We start from the raw sequence: 19609 nt of genomic DNA, 5'->3' as shown, positions 1-19609 counted from the left end.
GCGACTAACATTTAGGTTTTGATTCATCTGACATCTTTTATTTCAGAGGAGCAAAATAAGAATGTTTCCTCACAAGTAAAACCTGGTTGTTCAGGAAACTAATTAGAAATTTTTATTTATCTTGTAATGTATTGGTGAAATGTTAAGACAACAAGACTTTGTGATTAAATGGAATAAATTTGATCAGCACACAATGAAAAAAAAAAGAAATCAACACAAGGAAGAATGAGAACATTTTTAATAAATAATGTGACAAAATTACTTTTCTGATTATTGGATTCTCAGTATGCAAAATTATGGCTAAAAATAAGAGGCTTCTTACATGAACATAATGAAAACATTAATCACATGGATTGTTCCCTTAGTACTGAACAGCTTTTCTATGTAACTTTTTCAAATTATCTAAATGAACACATTTAGTTTTTGGTGAACACCAGCCTTTTTTTTTTGTGGTTCAGTTTTGTTTGGCTTTGTTTTCCAGTGGGGCCAGGCCTCATATCTGTGTATGAATAAATGTACATTTTTTTTCTTCAAATAGCACCAATTATAAAGTCAATGAAATTTATATAATGACAAAAAAAACGGATCATAAAAATCTACAGTCAGAGGGTATCATTTGGCAATTCAAAGCAAGTAATGCCTCTATTTGCACTTCTAAGACAATCTTGTAAGTTTGACTTCGGCCAAAACAAACTTGAACTTTTTTTTTTTTTCCTTTAAGTCCAGGAAAAGTAAGAACCGTTCGGGTTATGGACCACAATAAGTATGCACGTTACTTCACCATCTGTCATCATTCAAATATTCCAAATACAAACATACAGCATTAACAAAACAGGTTAAAAACGCTTCTCAACATTTTTTCAATAAGACAAAAAAGGTTAATAGTTACAATGGTTTACAAATAAAGTTTAGTGATTGTGCTTTTAAAACCAAAAAATAAAAAAAAAAAAGATTAAAAACAGTGCATTACAAAAACAAAAATCAAAGAAACTTCCTTAAGCGGCACTTCTGAAAGGTGAACTGACACTACCAGAAGAAATTTGGGCCAGTTAAGATAGGGATGTCCTTATTCAATTGGGCATTAAAAACATCCATTTGCTTGTAATACGCATTTATAATTGCTTTTTGATTGAAAAATAGAGCAAAGTTTTTGCTAAGCTTACTTATGACAATGACTAGATAACCAGAGATCCAACTGGCTTACCCCTACTTATGCAAAAGTACATTTCCAATAAGAATACACTTCAATGAGTGAAATGAACACAAAATAAAGTACCACCGGGGTCTGCAAGGAGTATATATTTACAATGTGTTCTACCCCGTTAAAATCGGTGGTGGTGGTTCTGCGTTTGCTGTGTTTTTTAGCTTTTCCCAGCAAAGGGTGGTAGGAAAGAGCAATTTTTTTTTTTTTTAAAAATCATGTTAAAAATGAAGCATGTTTTAATTTGCTTTAGCACTTGGTTATAGAAAGATTATACTTTAAGAGCCCTTGGCATGAGGTTGATTGATCAACTTTGTGTCTTTGATCAATATTTTGCTGTAAAGTATCTAAGCAGTGCAATGCCATATCTCAGGGGCAAAATGCAAAAGAACTGTTTTGTTCTCTCCTGCTGGCCAATGACTGAAGCATAGAATCAAAAAACTTCCCTTGCTGGCAGTAAGGAATGATGGTGTGTTCCAACAGCAAGGGAGGGTTAGGGAGGTTCTTTAGGGACAGGGAGCAAACAACAACAATAAAACCCCAATAAAATCTTTAAAAAGGGTATACCAATAAGAGGAATAAAAACGACAATTTGTACACTCGGATTGCACTGAACATTTTATCTGGCATCACGTGTCATCAGACAAGAGGCATCTTGAGTGATCATTTTCACATTAGATTTCGCAAGCCTCTGTGGTTGTCTTCAGCTTTCAGTTTCCTGTAAGAGATGAATTATTCATTTTTAAAATCTTAGAGCATTATCTTTTATATATCTAGTCTTACAACTTAATGAATGTGTTTTCTCATTCCTTTGCTGGCATATGTTGGTAAGTGCTCATGGCAACTAATTCGTTAGTCAACCTCATTTGCTTTTGATATCCTGTCCAACAGTTTCTAATAAGTACCAAACTGTGTTCCCCACGGTGCCTCGGTATCAGGAGGTGGGGTACAGGAGAGAGAGGAGGAGGAAGCCCTAAATTCTCTACCTGCCCTCTGCCCCACTCACCACTCAACTTTATAGCTTGAGGTTTACTGATTTTGTATATTGTTATTATCTGTAATGATTTTTCTTTCCCCAAAATTGTTCTTAAAAAAATTTTTTTTTGAACAACAACTTTTACAACAGTGCTTGCAGAAGGAAAGACATCTTATTTCAAATCTGAAAATCAAAAACATCAGGCTTCATAGAGAATTCAACTAGATATAATTGCTTATCATTTTTCATCTTCTAGTTAAAAAAACTATAATCTACCACTTATTTAACAATCTGCTTAGATTAAATATATTTGTAAGAAGACAAGTTTGTCCTCAACATGTTTCTTATTAAATGGAGAAAATATAATCTTGAAAAAATAGGAGGTTACTATGTAATACATGGATATAGTTTACTGCCAACTATATCTTGTATCACTAGGTATAGACTCTAACCAGGGAGTGTATCTTTGGCTCAGAAGGTTTTCTCCATCTGGGAAGGTCAGTGTCAAAGACCAAGTTTACTTTTTCAGAGGAGTGAAGGTTGGCCAAATCGACCAAACTGACCCTGTTAATCACTGGGGTGACAGAAAATACAGGGAGAACACCCTCGTTCAAATCATATAATTCTGTCACCTTATTCAATTTTCATAATCAACTACAACACTGTGAATTATAATTTATCTAGATCAGGAACTCTTTTTTTGTAACAAGTATGCCATACCGACTTCTATTTCTTTATCTTAAAATCTATACCTGAATATGAACCCTAGGTCAGCAATAAAAGTTATAAACATTTAAAACTTTGGAAACCATTTCAAGAAAACCAGTAAGTCCTCAGGATTTCAGTTTCTACCATCACTGACATCAGGGTACTGAAAAGTTTATGATGAAAGTCCCTAACTTTGAGGCTCATAACAACTAGAGTCCATTGTGGGAAAACTCAGAGGGAAGAAAATCATTATTACCTCTAGTTCTTCATTATTATCTTCTCCTCTTTCATAACCTCCGAGAACTTGCATTTCTGCAATGTTTCTTCGACCTACATTTGCTTGTTCTCTTTGTCTGCTTCCTGATCCTCTAGATGACATTGAGCTTGAGGAACTGGGATCTCTGGGATTATTTGATGTTGGAAAAGTAGGTCTACAGTAGGGTAGGATATCCTCTGTGTAATGAAATATAACAAATGCATGTGAACATCATAGTATACTTTCACAGTGTAATGCATCAAGTGTCTAGCTAAAATTCTGAATAGAGAAATGTAAGTAGTTTTTAGAGGAATAACTGAGGACATTATTTTATAAGCATAATAAATAATGCTGCATTGTCTTTAGAATGAGTCCCAGGTAGTGCAAACAGTTAAGTGCTTGGCTAGTAACTGAAAGGCTCGCAGCTCAAATCCACCCTTGGAAGAAAGGCCTGGAAGTCTACTTCTGAAAACTCACAGCTATGAAAAACCCTACAGAGCACAGTTCTACTCTGACACAGACTGTGCTGCCATGAGTCAGAAACGACTCAACAGCAACTAGCCTGGTTTGAGTTTGGCCTTTGGAATATGAAAATAACAAGCCTCACTGTTTTCCTAGTAGTGATAAGGGATTTAAACTGATTCTACTCATAAGCTCTTGTCCACTTCAAACTCATTTGGGATCAATATCGTTAATGGAGGTAAACTAAGTTTATAGGCTCAGAGATTACAGACCTAGAGTAAGACTTGGCTTTGAGTTTTATCATTCACTATTTTTATGTCACTATACAGGAGCCCTGTTGGCACAGTGGCTAAGTGCTCGGCTGCTAGCTGAAAGGTCAATGGTTCGAACCTACCAGATGCTCCACAGGATAAAGTTGTGGCAGTTGGCTTCCGTAACAGAAGCCCTATGGGACAGTTCTACTCTGTCCTATAGCGTTGCTATGAGTCAGAATCAACTCAGTGGCAACGAGTTATGTGATTATGCACTCTCAGGTTATTTGAGGTTTCAGTTTTCACTGTTCTAAAAATGTGAAAATAATATCTGTATCTGGACAAACTTCTAATGTTGATATAAAAAATACATGAGATAGTGAAATCTCTATGTAAACTGTAAAGGCTTATTACAGAGAATTAGTAGAAACTAAGATCACTCTCCTAAAACTACTGAAAAAGAGCCAAGCCTGGCTTCACTACCCAGATACCAAGAAGCCAGCTACCATTTCAACATCTAATTTACATGGTGGAACCTCGACTGTCTTAAGCTTGCCATCATTGCTGGCATCCGAACACAAGCCATTCTAGGTAACACTCGGCTCTTGAATTTCTATCTCCATGTGAAAACTATTTATTACATTGGGCACTGCTACTTCTCCAAAGTCCACTCTTTCCACTGGACACTAAACATAAAAAACGAACTCTTCTACATGCTTTTTTCCCACCCATACACACACTCTATGTTAGAGCAGTTTTAGGTTTACAGAAAAATTGCACAGAAAATACAGAGTTCCCATATATCCCTCTCCCCTCTGCACACATATTTTCCTATTATTAATATGTTGAATTTGTATGGTACATAGGGTTATAATTTGATGAACCAATATCAATACATTATTATGGATAAAATCCACAGTTTTCATGAGGGTTCATTCTTTGTGTTGTACAGTTCTATAGGTTTTGACAAATGCATGATGTCATACGTTCATTATACATTTTTTTTTTTCCTTCAAGTGGCTCCACTACTATCCATATTGCCTAAATGTAATCTGATTTCCCCTGAAGTGCTCTCCAGTGGGGTGGTAGGAAAGAAGGCCTGCCTCTAGCTCACAAATGCCTCTAGCTCCACCCTTGCACAAAAACCTTCCCCTGTGAGGCCCAAATTATGTAATCTGGCATCTACCTATGCAAATCTGTACAGCTACTATGTAATCTGTATATATCTCCTTGACGGCACCTTGTTCCTTCCCCTCCACTTAACACAACTTTCGCTGCTGATCCACAGTTCTGGCTCAAAGGGGACTTCACAGTCTATGCGGATGACAGCTCCTGCACCCTAGCTTCATAGCCCTTGGTCTCCTGTGATCTTCACCTTATGTCTACTCTTCTTTCCCTGTTTCATCAACTTTTTTCTATTAGCTTTAGTATTTTTGTAACATGATAAAATCTCTCTCTTCCTAAAGACTTTCCCTTTAAGCCTATACTTGACATGAATCAATCCCTCCATTCTCTACTTTCGGCTTGTAAAGCCTCTTGAAAAGCAATTTGGAGTCCATACTGGTAGTCACAACTCCCATTAACTCTGCCTCCCAGTGAAATGTACTTGTGTCCACGTTACTCCAAAAACCTGAGAATATTCATTGTTGCCCTTGTTATTGCTAACTATTTTTCTGTCTTTATGACTCAGGGCCTCTCACTTTCCCTAATCTGAAAACCACTATCAATTTAAACACTGCAACTCTCTCAGCTTCTGGTTTTCCTTCCTTCCTGGCCAGTCTCCTCTGGAATCTTCTTACGTAGTCTCTTACATGTTGATGTCCTCTAGGATCCCACTATCAGCCCACTGTTTTATTTTTAAAAATTTCCACTCAACTCAGATGATTTCATTCATTTTCATAGATGGTAAGCTTGACTAAAATTTAAATGACATAAGGGCAGGTATTCTTGTCTGCTTTGTGCAATGATACATTCTCCCCATTAACCAAAAAAAAAAAAAAAAAAACCCAAACCTGTTGCCACCAAGTAGATTCCAACTCATAGCAACACGACAGGACAAAGCAGAACTGCCCCATACAGTTTCCAAGGAGTGGCTGGTGGATTCTAACTCTTAAGCACTTGAGCTCTTAACCATTGCACCACCAGGGTTCCGTGATATACTCCCCGCTTGACATATAACAGGTCATCAACAAATTGTTTTGAGTGAAAGAATGAATGACTTCAAATACCATTTGCATTATGATCAATCACTAATTTATATTTCTACTTCCTGAACTCTGCTCTGAATTTTAGGCTCCTTCAGGTTTTTTTTTTTTTTTTCAGGTAGCCCAAATGAATACCTCCTCTGAAATGTTCTAAATTGACTTCATCATGCATTCCTGTTCCCCTGAGATTTCTTCTCCCTCTGTTCACGACAGCACTAATCATTAGGATACCCGAGATTTAAGGAAAAAAAAAAAAAAAGGAATTATTTTAGATACTTCCCTCTCATTCAGCAATCTTCCTATATCTTATAAGTGTACCCTTTCCACACACTCATTCAAACATTCCAGAGGTAATGTTAATTTTAAGTGAAAGTTTTCTTGAACTTTCCTACACAACCATCTGGGTTCCCTTAGCCTGATTTACTGTCTCTTCATCTCTTCTCTGGGGGTTGCTAAACCATCTACACTCAGCCACCTCCCTCTGATCCCTGTCATGTGCAGAACAGATCTACTTTACATGGTGTATAGGCCTTCTAAAATGTATCTCTAAATTTACCTCAAGAGCATCATTTTTGGTCACCTTTATTATCTAGTAATACTAAATTCTTATGGTTTCCCCAGTGTATCTTAAAGCTTTTCAAACTGATTTCTCTGCTGGAACAGTCATCTCCTTTTCTCACCCAAACTAAATTCCATTCATCTTGAACACTCAGCTTTTGTGTCAATTTCACCAGGAAAGATCCAGAAGTATTTCCTGACATTGTCCCTCCCAAAAGACTGGGCTAATTGTCTCTCCTCTGAACTGTCAAGTTATCATGGCATCCTGAAGGTTATACAGATTATGAAAATATCTGTGAATCTATAGATTATCTGTCTCCCTCTCTGGCTACAGCCTCCTTGAGGTCAAGGTTCATGCTTACTCATGAATCTCAGGACTTAGTACAATCTTTAATAACACAGTAGGTGGTTGATATATGTAGAAATAAATTAAACTAATTGAGGTAAATGTCAGGAAAAGATCATTCAAGTCTAAAATACTACTCTCTTTAATTAAAAATAACCATTAATTAAAAATAACACATAAATTTGAGGGTGCCTCTTTCATTAGAAATGTAAATTGAATTATGAAGCTGAGACTGAAATAGCAGTGTCTAGAAATGATAATTTAATGACACATACACACAAGGTTATGGTTCAAGTAAGGATGTGGAAAAAAGGAAGACATAAAATAGTAACTTGTCAGTGTATCTCAGTGCTTTCTATGGAATAGGGTTCCTTATTTCTAGATTAATGGTTCCAGTCTTAGTTCTTTAGTTGGCATATCTTTATAACACAAAAACAATTTATTAAGTTTCTGAGGATTGATAATAACATTTCATCTTATTGTTTTGATTCTGCATATACCAAGATCTTTCCCAGTTTGTAAAATTTTCTACTGAAGAATTCCACCTACTTTGGAGGAAGCCTGTGAGCAGGAAATAGGTCCATATTTTCAGGTCTGATATCAACTCTATAATCAAAGTCATGACATTCTATTTATGAACCACCACTTGGAATAGAGTTAGAAGTTGAAAACCATATCAACTTTGGTTTAACTGATAAAAGGCAGTTAAGTTTTTCAAACTTTGGGTTGTGGTGATGTCACGAAGCAGTTTCTGGTAACACAGTGAAGGCATCTCTCCAAAATGTACAGCTTTACTGGCTACTTCACTATTGAGTCCATGCCTGGATTAGGAAGGAGTTCAGGCTTCAGTCATCCTCTACGTTGATAAGAAGTTAGTTAGTAACCAGATGCCCATAATAAACAGAATAATATTAAAGTACAGAATGATTTATTCCCCTATCACTCTTTCTGGCTGCTCTTCTTAAATGGTTTCTTCTCCTAGAGCAATGTTCTAGAAAAATATTTCAATCCTCTATCCTAAAACATTTCCATTGATTCTACCTTCATGTCAAACCATATCCCAGATCCAACCTTCTGAAATGAACCTTCTGTTCATCATTTCCCTTAAACAATTTCCATTCACTTTTCAATCCCCTGCAATTTGACTTCTATGCTAATATACTAAAAACAGTTATTTTGATTACCACCAACAATAAACACATTGGTAACTCCTTGTCTTTCTTTCTGGGTCCAAATTCAACTCTTGCCTCTGTGGTATTTTATATCTCTTTCTACCTTAAAATTTCCTCCTCTATTCTTTCTTGAACACTGTTTTCTCTAGCTTGGATATTCTGATTACCATATTTTTATGCAAATAATACAGGCATTATATTTATTTTTTGCCAATCGCTTAACCACCCTCCCTCCCATTTTCATAAGCTTGCTGTGCCACGCGTTATATGCGTGAGCACGTTATTTACATGGGTGCGTTATTTGCAAAAAAAAAAATACAGTATTTTAATTTCTCTATGTGGATCTACCTCAGCTCCTTTTATAGAATGTTTTTGTATGCCTGCTCTTTCAATATAATCGCCTGTAACTAGTGGTGTGCTGAAGCCTGCTTGTACAATCTCACAGGAACCGAGGTTCTCTTTTCAACTCCATATTCACTGACTCTATATTTGTAGCTTGAAATCAGCCATGGTGAGAGCATTTACACCGTAGGAACAGGTAAATGGGTACAAATCAGGGTTTTGTTTTGTTTTTTCCTCCCAGACAGCTGACTGGTAAAACTTTACCAGAATGTTACTGCTGATAATTTAGCCTTTGTGATTCACACAATCACCTGTACTGCTGGTTCTTAAACCCACTTCTCAAACCTTTCTTCAGATCTTTAAACCCAATTCTTTAAATATTTATTGATTTTCTTCACATCAGTGCTTATGTTAACACTTTAATTCATTCACAATGGAAATGGTTTCCTCCATTTTTAAAAAAAAATTGTGAATATATATATATATATAACAAAACATTTGCCATTTAACATTTTTTACACGTTCGATTCACTGACATTAATTGCATTCATCGTGTTGTGCAACCATCACCACAATCTGTTTCCAAATTTTTGAAATCTACCCTTTTCCCTGTGGTTTTTTTTTTTTTTCTGTCCTGCATTGGTCAACACAAGTGTGTTCCACTAGTTATTCAGGGTCACTAGTCAACATTTGAGTAACTTTTCTTTTTAACTCCATTATTTCGTTTTACCTTTTTACATTCAATTAATCTCCAAGTCTTACTGGGTCTATCTGAAATATCTGTGCAAGCTGTTCTCTCATTCATTCACGTCACCATTTTAATTCAGTATTTTTGTACTTTATTCCTAGCTTAATTTGCTACTTTCATCTACTGATTTCCAGTATCTTTCTTCACTGTACAGTGTTGCCCATAATTTTTCTAAAACACAGATCTGCTAAAAATTGTCTGATGGCTCACCGCTGCCTATATCCCTGACTCTTTAGAATAGCATTGCAAGTCTTTCTGATCCAGCCTCAATGAACTTTTCAGTTGTATCTTTTACTAACATTCCTAGCCCCCTGCATCCTATTCACCACCCAAAATGAAAACTAGGGCTCACCAAACACTCACTTTCACATTTTCATGTCTTTTCTCAACCTAAGTCCCATATCTGATATTCCCTTCTCCCTATTTAGCCTGTTAAAATCAGGCTTTTCCTTTAAAGTTCAAATCAATTAGCACCTATCCAGGAAAGTCTTGTATAATGTCACCCACTGGCATGAACTGTATTAAAATTATCTGGGTACATTCCTGTTTCTCCATCATTACAGAGCAAACTTTTAATCTTACGACTTTTCACATGACCCTATAAAGCCCGGCAGTGCTCCCTGTAAACATATGTTCAATCTGTATTTACATACTGCTTGAATAAGTGAGTAAGTCGGGGAATCGACTCGACGGCAGTGGCAGTGGGTGAATAAGTGAGTACCTTGGATGAGATGAGTCTTTGCTGGTGGAAGGTCTCGTTTTGCTGCCTTGTTTCCTCGTCCTTTCCCATCATTTTGCTGTTCTTGTGCTTCTCTAAGATCACCTGGATTTGTTCGCATGTCAGCAACTTGTCTTCCATCCAATACTTCTCTCCCCTTGTAGCTGCCTCCTTTTCGATCTGATGACCTGTCTGTTCTTGCTTCTACAGGAGGGAGTTTTGGCACCATTACAGGCCGCACCTCCAGTTGTGCCTTGGATTGAACAGTGGGTGATTTTATAGCAGGTGGTGGCACCGGAGGGGGTGGAAGATCTAAAAAGAAATATTGTAAATATTGTAAATGTCTGACACTTACAAAATTGTCAAATATGATGATCACTGGAGTTATATTCAACTGTGAGACAGGAATAACTTCAATGGACTAGAACACCTGAAGGCAAATAAGGAATAAGAGGGCTGTTATGGATTGAATTAAAAATAGATGTCAAAATCCTGGCCCCAGGTACTTGTGAGCATGACCTTGTTTGGAAACAGTCTTTGAAGCTGTTATCAGTTAAATTAACATGAGGTCATACTGGAGTAGAGTAGGTTATAATCCAGCATAGAGTGGTGTCCTTATAAAAGACAGTAAGAGACACAGACACAGAGGCACAGAAAGAAGATGGTCATGTGAAGATGGTGGCAGAGATTGGAGTGACCTACAAGCCAAGGAACTACAAAATCAGATCACCAGCTATCGCCAGAATCTAGGAAAGAGGCAGGGAACCATTTCTTCCTTAGAAGAAATCAACATGGCTGATGCCCTGATTTTTAACTTCTGTATGGAAACACTGGTGGCATAGTGGTTAAGTGCTATGGCTGCTAACTAAAAGGTCAGCAGTTTGAATCCACCAGGCACTCCTTGGAAACCCTATGTGGCAGTTCTACTCTGTCCTACAGGGTCACTATGAGTCGGAATCGACTGGACGGCACTGGGTTTGGTTTTGTTTTTTTTTTATCCTTCAGAAGTGTGAGACAACACACTTCTGTTCTTAGAAGCCACTGAAATTATGGTACTTCGTTATGGTAGCTCCAGAAAACTAATACAAAGGCCCCCAATTTTAATGCACTCTCTTGGTTATCTAGCACAGAACCATTAAGTCATAGAGCTGGAATTTAGAGATTATCTAGTCTTGGGATAGCTAAAACTGGGCATATGTGCTGTAGCTTCCTCTGCCCCCCAACGATGGCTGCCCTTACTAATTGATTTCAGCATAATGTTGCTGTTGCCAGATGTAAACCCTTACTTCTTCAGACAGCCACTTCAAATTGATTGAAGTTGGCACTTGAGTTGAGACCTATTTGTCATCTTTGATCTAGCCTAAATCCCTTTTCATTTTGTAGATAAGGAAGCTCAAGCACATAGGCCTTAAATTATTTCTCAGTTTCAAAGTTAGATATAATCAGAACCAGGACTAATACCCTTAGATGCCTAATGTTTCCTTTAATGTTCTTTATGCCATTTCCTTCTATCACATGGTGGTTTACAATCCACCATCCATGATGGGATCTCTCTACTCCATAAATGCACCCAGAGTTTTTAGACCAGGTAATCACTATAATCACTAGAATAAATATGGATCAAGTTTTTACAATATATGATAATATATGTATGTATATCTGTATGAACATATGAATGCATTTATGTACATATATACATAACATGTTATAATATACGTTATGTAATATTTACTACATAATATAATATCTTTATAATTTAATATACTATAGAAATATTTAAGAATGACATTAGACATAAAATTTGATATCTAGAAAATTTATTTTCGTCAAATGGTGCTATCTTATACAGTGACCCTTATGTACACTCCAGGGAGAAGAGAAATAATATTTGGTAAGTTAGTGAAAGAATGAGTAGGTTCTATTTTCATACTGTTCTGGCTTTAGTATGAGGGATGGATTTAAAAAGCAGGCTTGACTCCAACAGACCAAGAGGTTATTTTAAGAAATAGTTTGGGTGAGTACAGATGAAAGTATAACGGTGGTTTATGGGATGGAGAGAAGCTGTGTTTGACAGAAATAAAGGAAGTAAAAATCAATATTATTAATATAACTGATCAATAGAATATGAGGGGTGGGAAAAGAAGGAATCTAAGATGACTTTTAGGGTTTTTGCTGTAGTTGACTATGCAGATGATAGATATAGAATGCAGGAATGAGGAAGAGATGGTTTGCAAAGGAAGAGAATATGTTCAGATTTAGAAAAGTGAATGGGAGGGACCTTTTGTTTATCCAGGTAGATGCCCAGCGGAAAGTTATACATAAAATCAGAATTTCAAGAGAAATCAAAACCAAAGATACAGTGATTTGGAAATTATCAGCATAGTTATATTTTTTAACGGCATCTTCAGGAATGGCAATGTTTTCACGTTTGTACGGTAATATCTATGTGATAGAATATGTCACTGACAAATCATTTATAAAAACCTATTGCTTATTATGTAAAATTACCCTTAAGTTTTCAAAAAATAAATTCATATAAAAAAAAACTCAAAAGGACGTAACAGTTCAAACTGGAAAGCATGGCCCCACATGTCTCTTCAGTTCCATGTCAAATCCTCACTAAAGATGATTCGGAAGAAATTAGTTTGAATAGTTTCCCATACATCATTCCAGAAAAAGTTTACACACAAAAAGCAGGCTGGCAATTCATGTAACTCCAGGGTGTAACACTTATATCATCAGCCATGTAAATGGCCATATCTGGGAATGTCTATTTTACCTGCCTGCTCAGTCGTAAGTGGTCGTCTGACAAAATGTACCACACACAAATCTACATCCTTCCTTCTTTATGAACATAAATGACACTGCATTTTTTCTCACCTCCCGGTGTAATTGTATACATTTCCATATAAGTGTATACCGATCTATCTCTTCCTTTGAAAAGGTTCCATAGTATTCTGTTTTACAGATATATGATTATTTATTTAGCCAGTCCCTACTAAGGAATACTTCAGTTCTTTTCAGAAATTTTGCTATTATTAAAAATGATTCTTTGAGTTTCATTTATGCATGAATGAGAAACTCTTGCATATTAAAATTGCATCTTGAAAATTTTTACCACAATAGCAAATTAAAAGTCCCAGGAAGCACTCAGCTTTAAGCTAGTTTTACACACACACACACACACACACAGTTTGAAACTCATGATTTTAAATTGGGCATAATTCACATATCATGAATTCACCCTTCTAAAGTGTACAGTTCAATGATCGTTAGTGTATTTACAAGGTTGTACAGCCATCACCACTGTCTAATTCCAAGACATTTTAACACTCCAAAAAGGGACCCATGTCCATTAGCAGTCACTTCCCATCCCCTGGTAACCACTAACCTTTCTATCTCTACAGATTGGCCTATTCTGGACATATCAAATAAATGAAATCATATACTATGTGGCCTTTGTGTCTGCCATTTTCACTTTCATTCCTATTTTTTTAAAGAATGTATCTGTTTTTGTACTATACACAGTCATAAATTTTTTGTGAAACTTACTCTCTTTTGACATTATGTATTAAAAGTAAGGCATTAGAGTTTATTACATGGTCTTTAAAAGCAGAGCACTGGAGTTGCTATCTTAGTACCAGCGATTTTAAGGCCCTATTGTCATAAAAGCCACAAAGTGGTCAAACTTTAACATGTATTTTTTTTTTGGTTAGTTTTTATAGCTCACCATGTTCTAGTTTCATAGTGTTAAAAAGCCTCAAAATTTTAGCTAAAATAGTGGCTGGAGTCACAGACAACAGCACTGATTTTTGCCCTGATTCCATAAAATCAAAAGTCTTGTCTTATAATACTGTCACCAGCATATATTTTCCCTTTTTATTTACTACTTTCATGGATTTTTATAAAACAATACTTTTTTTTAAAGTACTATCTTCAGAGCCCTCCTTTATTTGAGTTAGAAAATGACAGCGTCAGAAGACAGACTGTACTGAGTGGCCTAAAGCCAAGAGACCCAAGGCTTAGCCTGGGACTGTCAAGAGGAGAAGCAATGTCTAACTCAGAGCGTACCTGGAAGCAGGAGTCAGTGACTGCTGGCTCACTTGGTACTGCAGATATAGATTATCAGGAAGCTTATGACTACCATTATCATCACAAAATATCTAGGCTTATCAGGATCAAAGCTGTCACTATCATAAGATTGATCATACACGTATCATAAGATCATACAAAGTCTGGGGAATATCTGACTCTCTAGACAAACTCTGTTACCAGAAGTTCTGTATTATCTATAACATAGGTAGAAAAGAAGAAGAGAAACCAATGGCAATTTCAAGAGTTCTAAACACCTATGTATAACCGTTCCTTTATCTGATTGACAAAGAGAGGGAAATGCTGGAAGATTTGATTTCTCACATAAACATATTGCCAAGTAAATTCTTTCTTCTGCATTATAAAATAATTTCCAAATCAAGCCAGGGATTTACCATAGTATAAACAATTTTATATTTCATATACTGATACATAGTACTGTTACCCAGTTCATACCACTAATAGCTCAAATTGGATTTAACAGTGGGAATTGTGGACCTGTTATATATATCTGTAGACTCTGTCTTTATATAATCATATAAACATCCATTCCTTACACAGTAATGTCCAAATAACTGTATAATGCATATAAAGTAACTCATAAGAACATGTGCATGCAGGCAATTCCACAGGCATTAACTCGCTGTAGAGATCTAGCACTCTATTTATTTAAATGCTTAAAGTCCCAAGACCTAGTAATTAATGATAAATCAAGTCAAAATAACATCATTCCGTAGAGGGTGGTGAATTTATAATTTATGAAAAGTAGGGCTGAAGAAATAATCTAGATTTGGTTTTTAAATCAAGTATGTAAATGCATCGGAAGGGTTGAAAAGAGGGGGTGGGATGAATCTATTAGAAGGCCCTAGAAATGCACTTATGCTTGGCTTTAACTCGGTAAGATGCTGACTGATAAATATTCATATATTTTAATCTTATCCTTCATCTGAGTTAGACTTATAAGCTGCAAATATTTTTTAAAAATTAATAAAAAATTAGAGTAGCACGAAGAAGTCTATTTTACACCGAGTATCCCCCGGATGTTTCTGAGGTCTAATATTTATCTACAAAGCAAGGTATGGCCAAAATGTCCAGGATGAGGGGCTGACTAACAAGGATCATACCAAATTACTCTTTATCAGTTCAGATATGGCTACTTTTTATCTTACCTTATACAGTCTATGAAAATCCGCAAAAGAAATTCATAACTTGCACATTTATGAGGTAAACACGCTGTAAACTCAGGACTGATATACCATATTCTGAATACAGTTCCTATAGTCTATTGACAATAATCAAATTCATCAATCGCGGTTAATAAATTTTATCCATTAAATTACAAAAATGCCCCCTCCATGTCTTACTAATATGTTTAATTCACATATTAATAATTGGCAGCTCCTTACATTCTTTTCCTCTCTCCCTCTTTTTAAACAAATTGTCAAAATTATTTCTGCTATTGAGTCTCTTCATGAAATGTTCTCTGAATACTGACTCAAAACATGCAGTATAGTAATTTGAGAAAATGACTTCTGTTTCCACGTCAGAAGAACAGCTAGCAAGAGTATGTGTGTTGCTTTTATTTGGAGCATTAAGGACTGTCTGGATTTACATTATTTTAATTAATTAATATGCATTACTAGGTATGTATAAAACAACACATAGCTTTTTTTTTTCTACCTAACAGTAAGCATCTAGGATTAAATTCAAGACTTTGTATTACAATACGGTTAACTTAAAGATGGCTGGTTATCAAAATATTGAAGAGAAGTTAAAGCAATAATTTAAAACATCTTTAATCATTTCTCCGTTTTACCTATTCTACAACTTAGAGAAAATAATTACTGCCTTCTATATTACAGCGGAGTCCTGGTGGCGCAGTGGTTAAGAGCTATGGCCGTAACCAAGACGTCAGCTGTTCAAATCCACCAGCTGCTCCTTGGAAACTCTATGGGGTGGCTCTACTCTGTCCTACAGGGTCGCTACGAGTCAGAACTGACTTGATGGCAATGGGTTTTTTATTTTTTGAGTATATTACAGTAAGTAATTTTGCACATTCACTTTTGTGTAATAAACAATTAGAAATCTAAATAGTATTTCAAATTATCTTTTTGACTTTACACATAGTTCAATATATTCCTCTGTTATTACTGAAATTAATTGAAAAAATAGCTGGGTGCTTCATCATTCAGTTTAACCATTATTATTCAGGGATTAGTTAGAATTTGTATTTAATTACTGAACACACTGAAATAAGTACTGCAGAATGCGGGACCATAAATACAGATCCCAGCAATCAAGGGTAGAGTGATTTGTAACTGTGATGCTATGCTGCTTAACTTGGCATGTTTACATTATTTAAAGCATTTTTTAAAAAGCCTCACTGAACGCGTCAACCCCCTTAAAACAAATATAAATAAATGGCGGAAAGACCTACGCAATGCTTTAGGCCAGACTTTCTCCCTTATGTATTCAACCTAGATGTGTTTACATCAAGATTAGATGTTTGGCCAGTTTGTTTGTTTTTTTATTTTCAGTTAGGAGCACTCTCTTCCAGATAACAAAAACAGCTATAAAACTTGTAAAATGCCATTCCAGGGGTCCCATAAATGTAAAATTACCCGGAGAGTTTGGGGGATTTACACCTAGTGTTTGTCCCTTCACAGAAGCAAACACGCACAAAGCCACTGTAATAACCCTTCAAAATCTGATAATATTCTGACAGCTCAGTTTCACTGACAAAAGAGTCCTGGGCAGAAGCCAGGAGGCCCAGGTGCGCTGTGTCATGCCAGCATTTAATGTAGTCTAATATCAGATAGATGCTAGTGGGAGAAAATACTCAGAATAAAGTACAGATAATAGCACGGACAGCCACTCATTGCAAAATTACTTGTGCTCATCACGCTGTGAGCTTTGTATTAAATTTTTCTGTCAAGTGGCAGGATCACAGGGAGAAGTGCCTTAGAAAACCCTCCTTGTAACCTTGGATAACGATCTATAATATTAGGCTTTCATATGATAAATGGCAAATGACGCCCTTTTTGAAAAATTGCTGACTGGTAATGAAAGTCCTAATCAGATTGTGGTTACAGAGGACCAGGAGGTAGAGGATGGTGCCTGTGATATCCTTCTTGCCTCCACCCCTTTAGTGAATTTAGCCAACTTGACAAGATGGGTGAGTGTGAGAGAATTTATCTTACATGAATTTCCAACAGAGCCCTTGGGTTTTTTTTTATAAAAGGAGAAGGTAGCAGTTTAATAAATGCTGGGCCACCTGAGGCACTCTCATTAAAGGCTTTCTCTAGACAACATCACAGTGTTTGCATTACGCTTCTATGCTCCCTTGAGAATACGAGCCTGACCTCCTCAGCAAGAGTCAATACCCTATGTGAAGGCATGAAGATTATCCGATTTGCCTTTTGGTGCACGGAATAACTGTTTGTAACATTACTAGAGTTAGAATTAAAATTCAAACATATTTATTGTCTTCTATTTTTTTTATTTGAGTGCAAAATTGTACAGGAAAAACAAGAGGACACTTTGAAGGATTTATCAGCCAACCTGATGAAGGTTAATCCTGTGTCATTATTTCAATGATAGTAATGTCTATTTATGGAGAACTATAAAATAGCTTCTTAAAAATATTAAACGTATACATTGTTTTAGTTTATTAAATAACCAGCTTATTGGAAAATTGCAAAGATTAGAGATTTTTGACAAGAAATGGAGTGGCTCACTAGTATAAGTAATATGAGGCCTCTTGTAATGAATTTTTAATGTAATTTTTAATGTCAGTGGATGCATTTTCTAGTGATAAGAGAGCCAGGGCAAACAGGCAAGATTCATAGATGTTTTCATCCATTTCAATGGACTTACCATCTGTGTAAGCCTCTCTGCGCAGATGTCCTGGCTGGTGCTTTTGTTTCTTGGCTGGTCTGGCCTTCTGCATTACAGCAGCGCTCATGTTGCTGTCCGTAGATACAGGACTTGTGGGTCTAGGGCACTGAGATGAGTGAAAATGTCGGCGGCCTGAGGAAAAAACATCAGAGCCAAACACATCAATGAATTATAATTAACAACAGGAACAATATATCAAAGCTAAAAATACCCTTAGTGTTTTTATTGTAAAAACCACCCCAGCTTTTTTTTTTAATGCTTACAATATTCTAGCAATAATAGTCTAAAAAATTTTCTCCTTACTCTTGAGTTACCTTTCTACTGGGAAAAAAAAAAAAAAAATTCAGACTTTTTTTTTTTAAACTACGATCCTTTTATTCTGTTAAAAGTTTATGATACCTATTTATTAAAGAACCGTCCAATTATTTTTGCAATTAGCTTAACCAAAACGTTATGCTTAAACTGAACTATAAATTATATTTTTGCATAATATATTTATGAATGGAATGTCTGTTGCTTTCTCAAGGGAAAGAGCCAGAGTCTTTAAGACACATGTTCTAAGAAAGAACAGGACTAATTTCGCCTCCTTTACTTTAACTAAATATATATTTATGCTATCATTTCAAGGCAGACTCCCAATGCTTAATACATTCGTAGGTACTGCCTCTTCAAAAAAAAAATTCGTAGGTATTGCCTCTTCAAATAGCTGGAAATTGGTCTAGCTCACATATTTAGGCCTGTCAAAAATTAACATACACCCCTTCTCTGTCTCAAGATATTTACTTGTTGGTTCTGGATACTTCACGTAAACCCTCCAAAGACTTCTAGTGGATTTTTTAAAAATAGAATTTACTTTTTGTTGTTGTTGTTTTTGTTATTGTTGGGAGTATATAGAGCAGAACATAATAGCAATTCAGCAGTCTGTAGATTCAATGATGTTGATTACACTCTTCGAGTTGTCCAACCCTTCTGACCCTCCTTTTCTCAGTTGTTCCTCCTCATTAACTTAAGCTCCCTGCCCCCTTCGTTTCCTATCTAATCTTTTGAGTTGCTGTTATCAGTTTGATCCCAAGTAGATAGATCTTAAAACAGCACAATGCTCAAGGTAGACATTCTTCACTAAACTATTATGTGGCTTTAAGAAGACTTCAGGGGATATTTTTGGCTGTAAGTTTACAGATCATCTTACTCCATAAGCAATATTTCTTTTGGTTTTCAGCAGTGGCAGAGGTAGTTTTTTGTTATTTGTTTTTGAAGGGACAATATTTTCAGGTATTACTGGTCATTGCATGTACTAATCAGGCATTGTGTATTTCTGTGCTCTCAAAAATTCCCTGAATGTCTTATATAGGCATTGTATTACAACAGGCACAACATATGTATTTAATGTATAATGGCAGTGAGATTGAATGGGCCTATGCTCAACCTTCATTGTTCTGGCTTCTAGAAATTCCAAAGCCACACATGCAGAACTTTACTGCTGTACCACAAGAAACTACAAACAGACTTAGACAATATGTCCTTTGGTTATAAACAGGAGAAACCACATATAGTTATGAAGTCAAGACATTTAAAGATGCTAACTGAAGCATATTAAATAATAGACATTAATGCAGCCAAGTGAGACACAATGAGATTATTCATTCATATTAACTACAAAGTCACAGGACAAGCAGTG

The 19609-nt window shown here is 36.0% G+C and overlaps 1 protein-coding gene across 1 annotated transcript in view; it reads right to left on the bottom strand.

Moving 5' to 3' along the window:
- Nucleotides 1–220: 220 nt before the first annotated feature.
- ROBO1 (roundabout guidance receptor 1) overlaps nt 221–19609 on the bottom strand; it is a 434889-nt gene continuing 415500 nt past the window's right edge. The window contains exons 26-29 of the mRNA XM_003410186.4: nt 17911–18063; nt 9946–10254; nt 3142–3338; nt 221–1919 (exon numbers count right to left, since the gene is read on the bottom strand). Of these exons, the coding sequence (XP_003410234.1) occupies nt 1905–1919; nt 3142–3338; nt 9946–10254; nt 17911–18063 (674 nt within the window). The 3' untranslated portion in view covers nt 221–1904. The remainder of the gene's footprint in view (nt 1920–3141; nt 3339–9945; nt 10255–17910; nt 18064–19609) is intronic.

The sequence above is a fragment of the Loxodonta africana genome, chromosome 20 (genome assembly GCF_030014295.1).
Source record: "Loxodonta africana isolate mLoxAfr1 chromosome 20, mLoxAfr1.hap2, whole genome shotgun sequence".
NCBI lineage: Eukaryota > Metazoa > Chordata > Mammalia > Proboscidea > Elephantidae > Loxodonta > Loxodonta africana.
The sequence above is the reverse complement of the archived record's forward strand: the minus strand, read 5'-3'. Positions and strand labels throughout refer to the sequence as shown.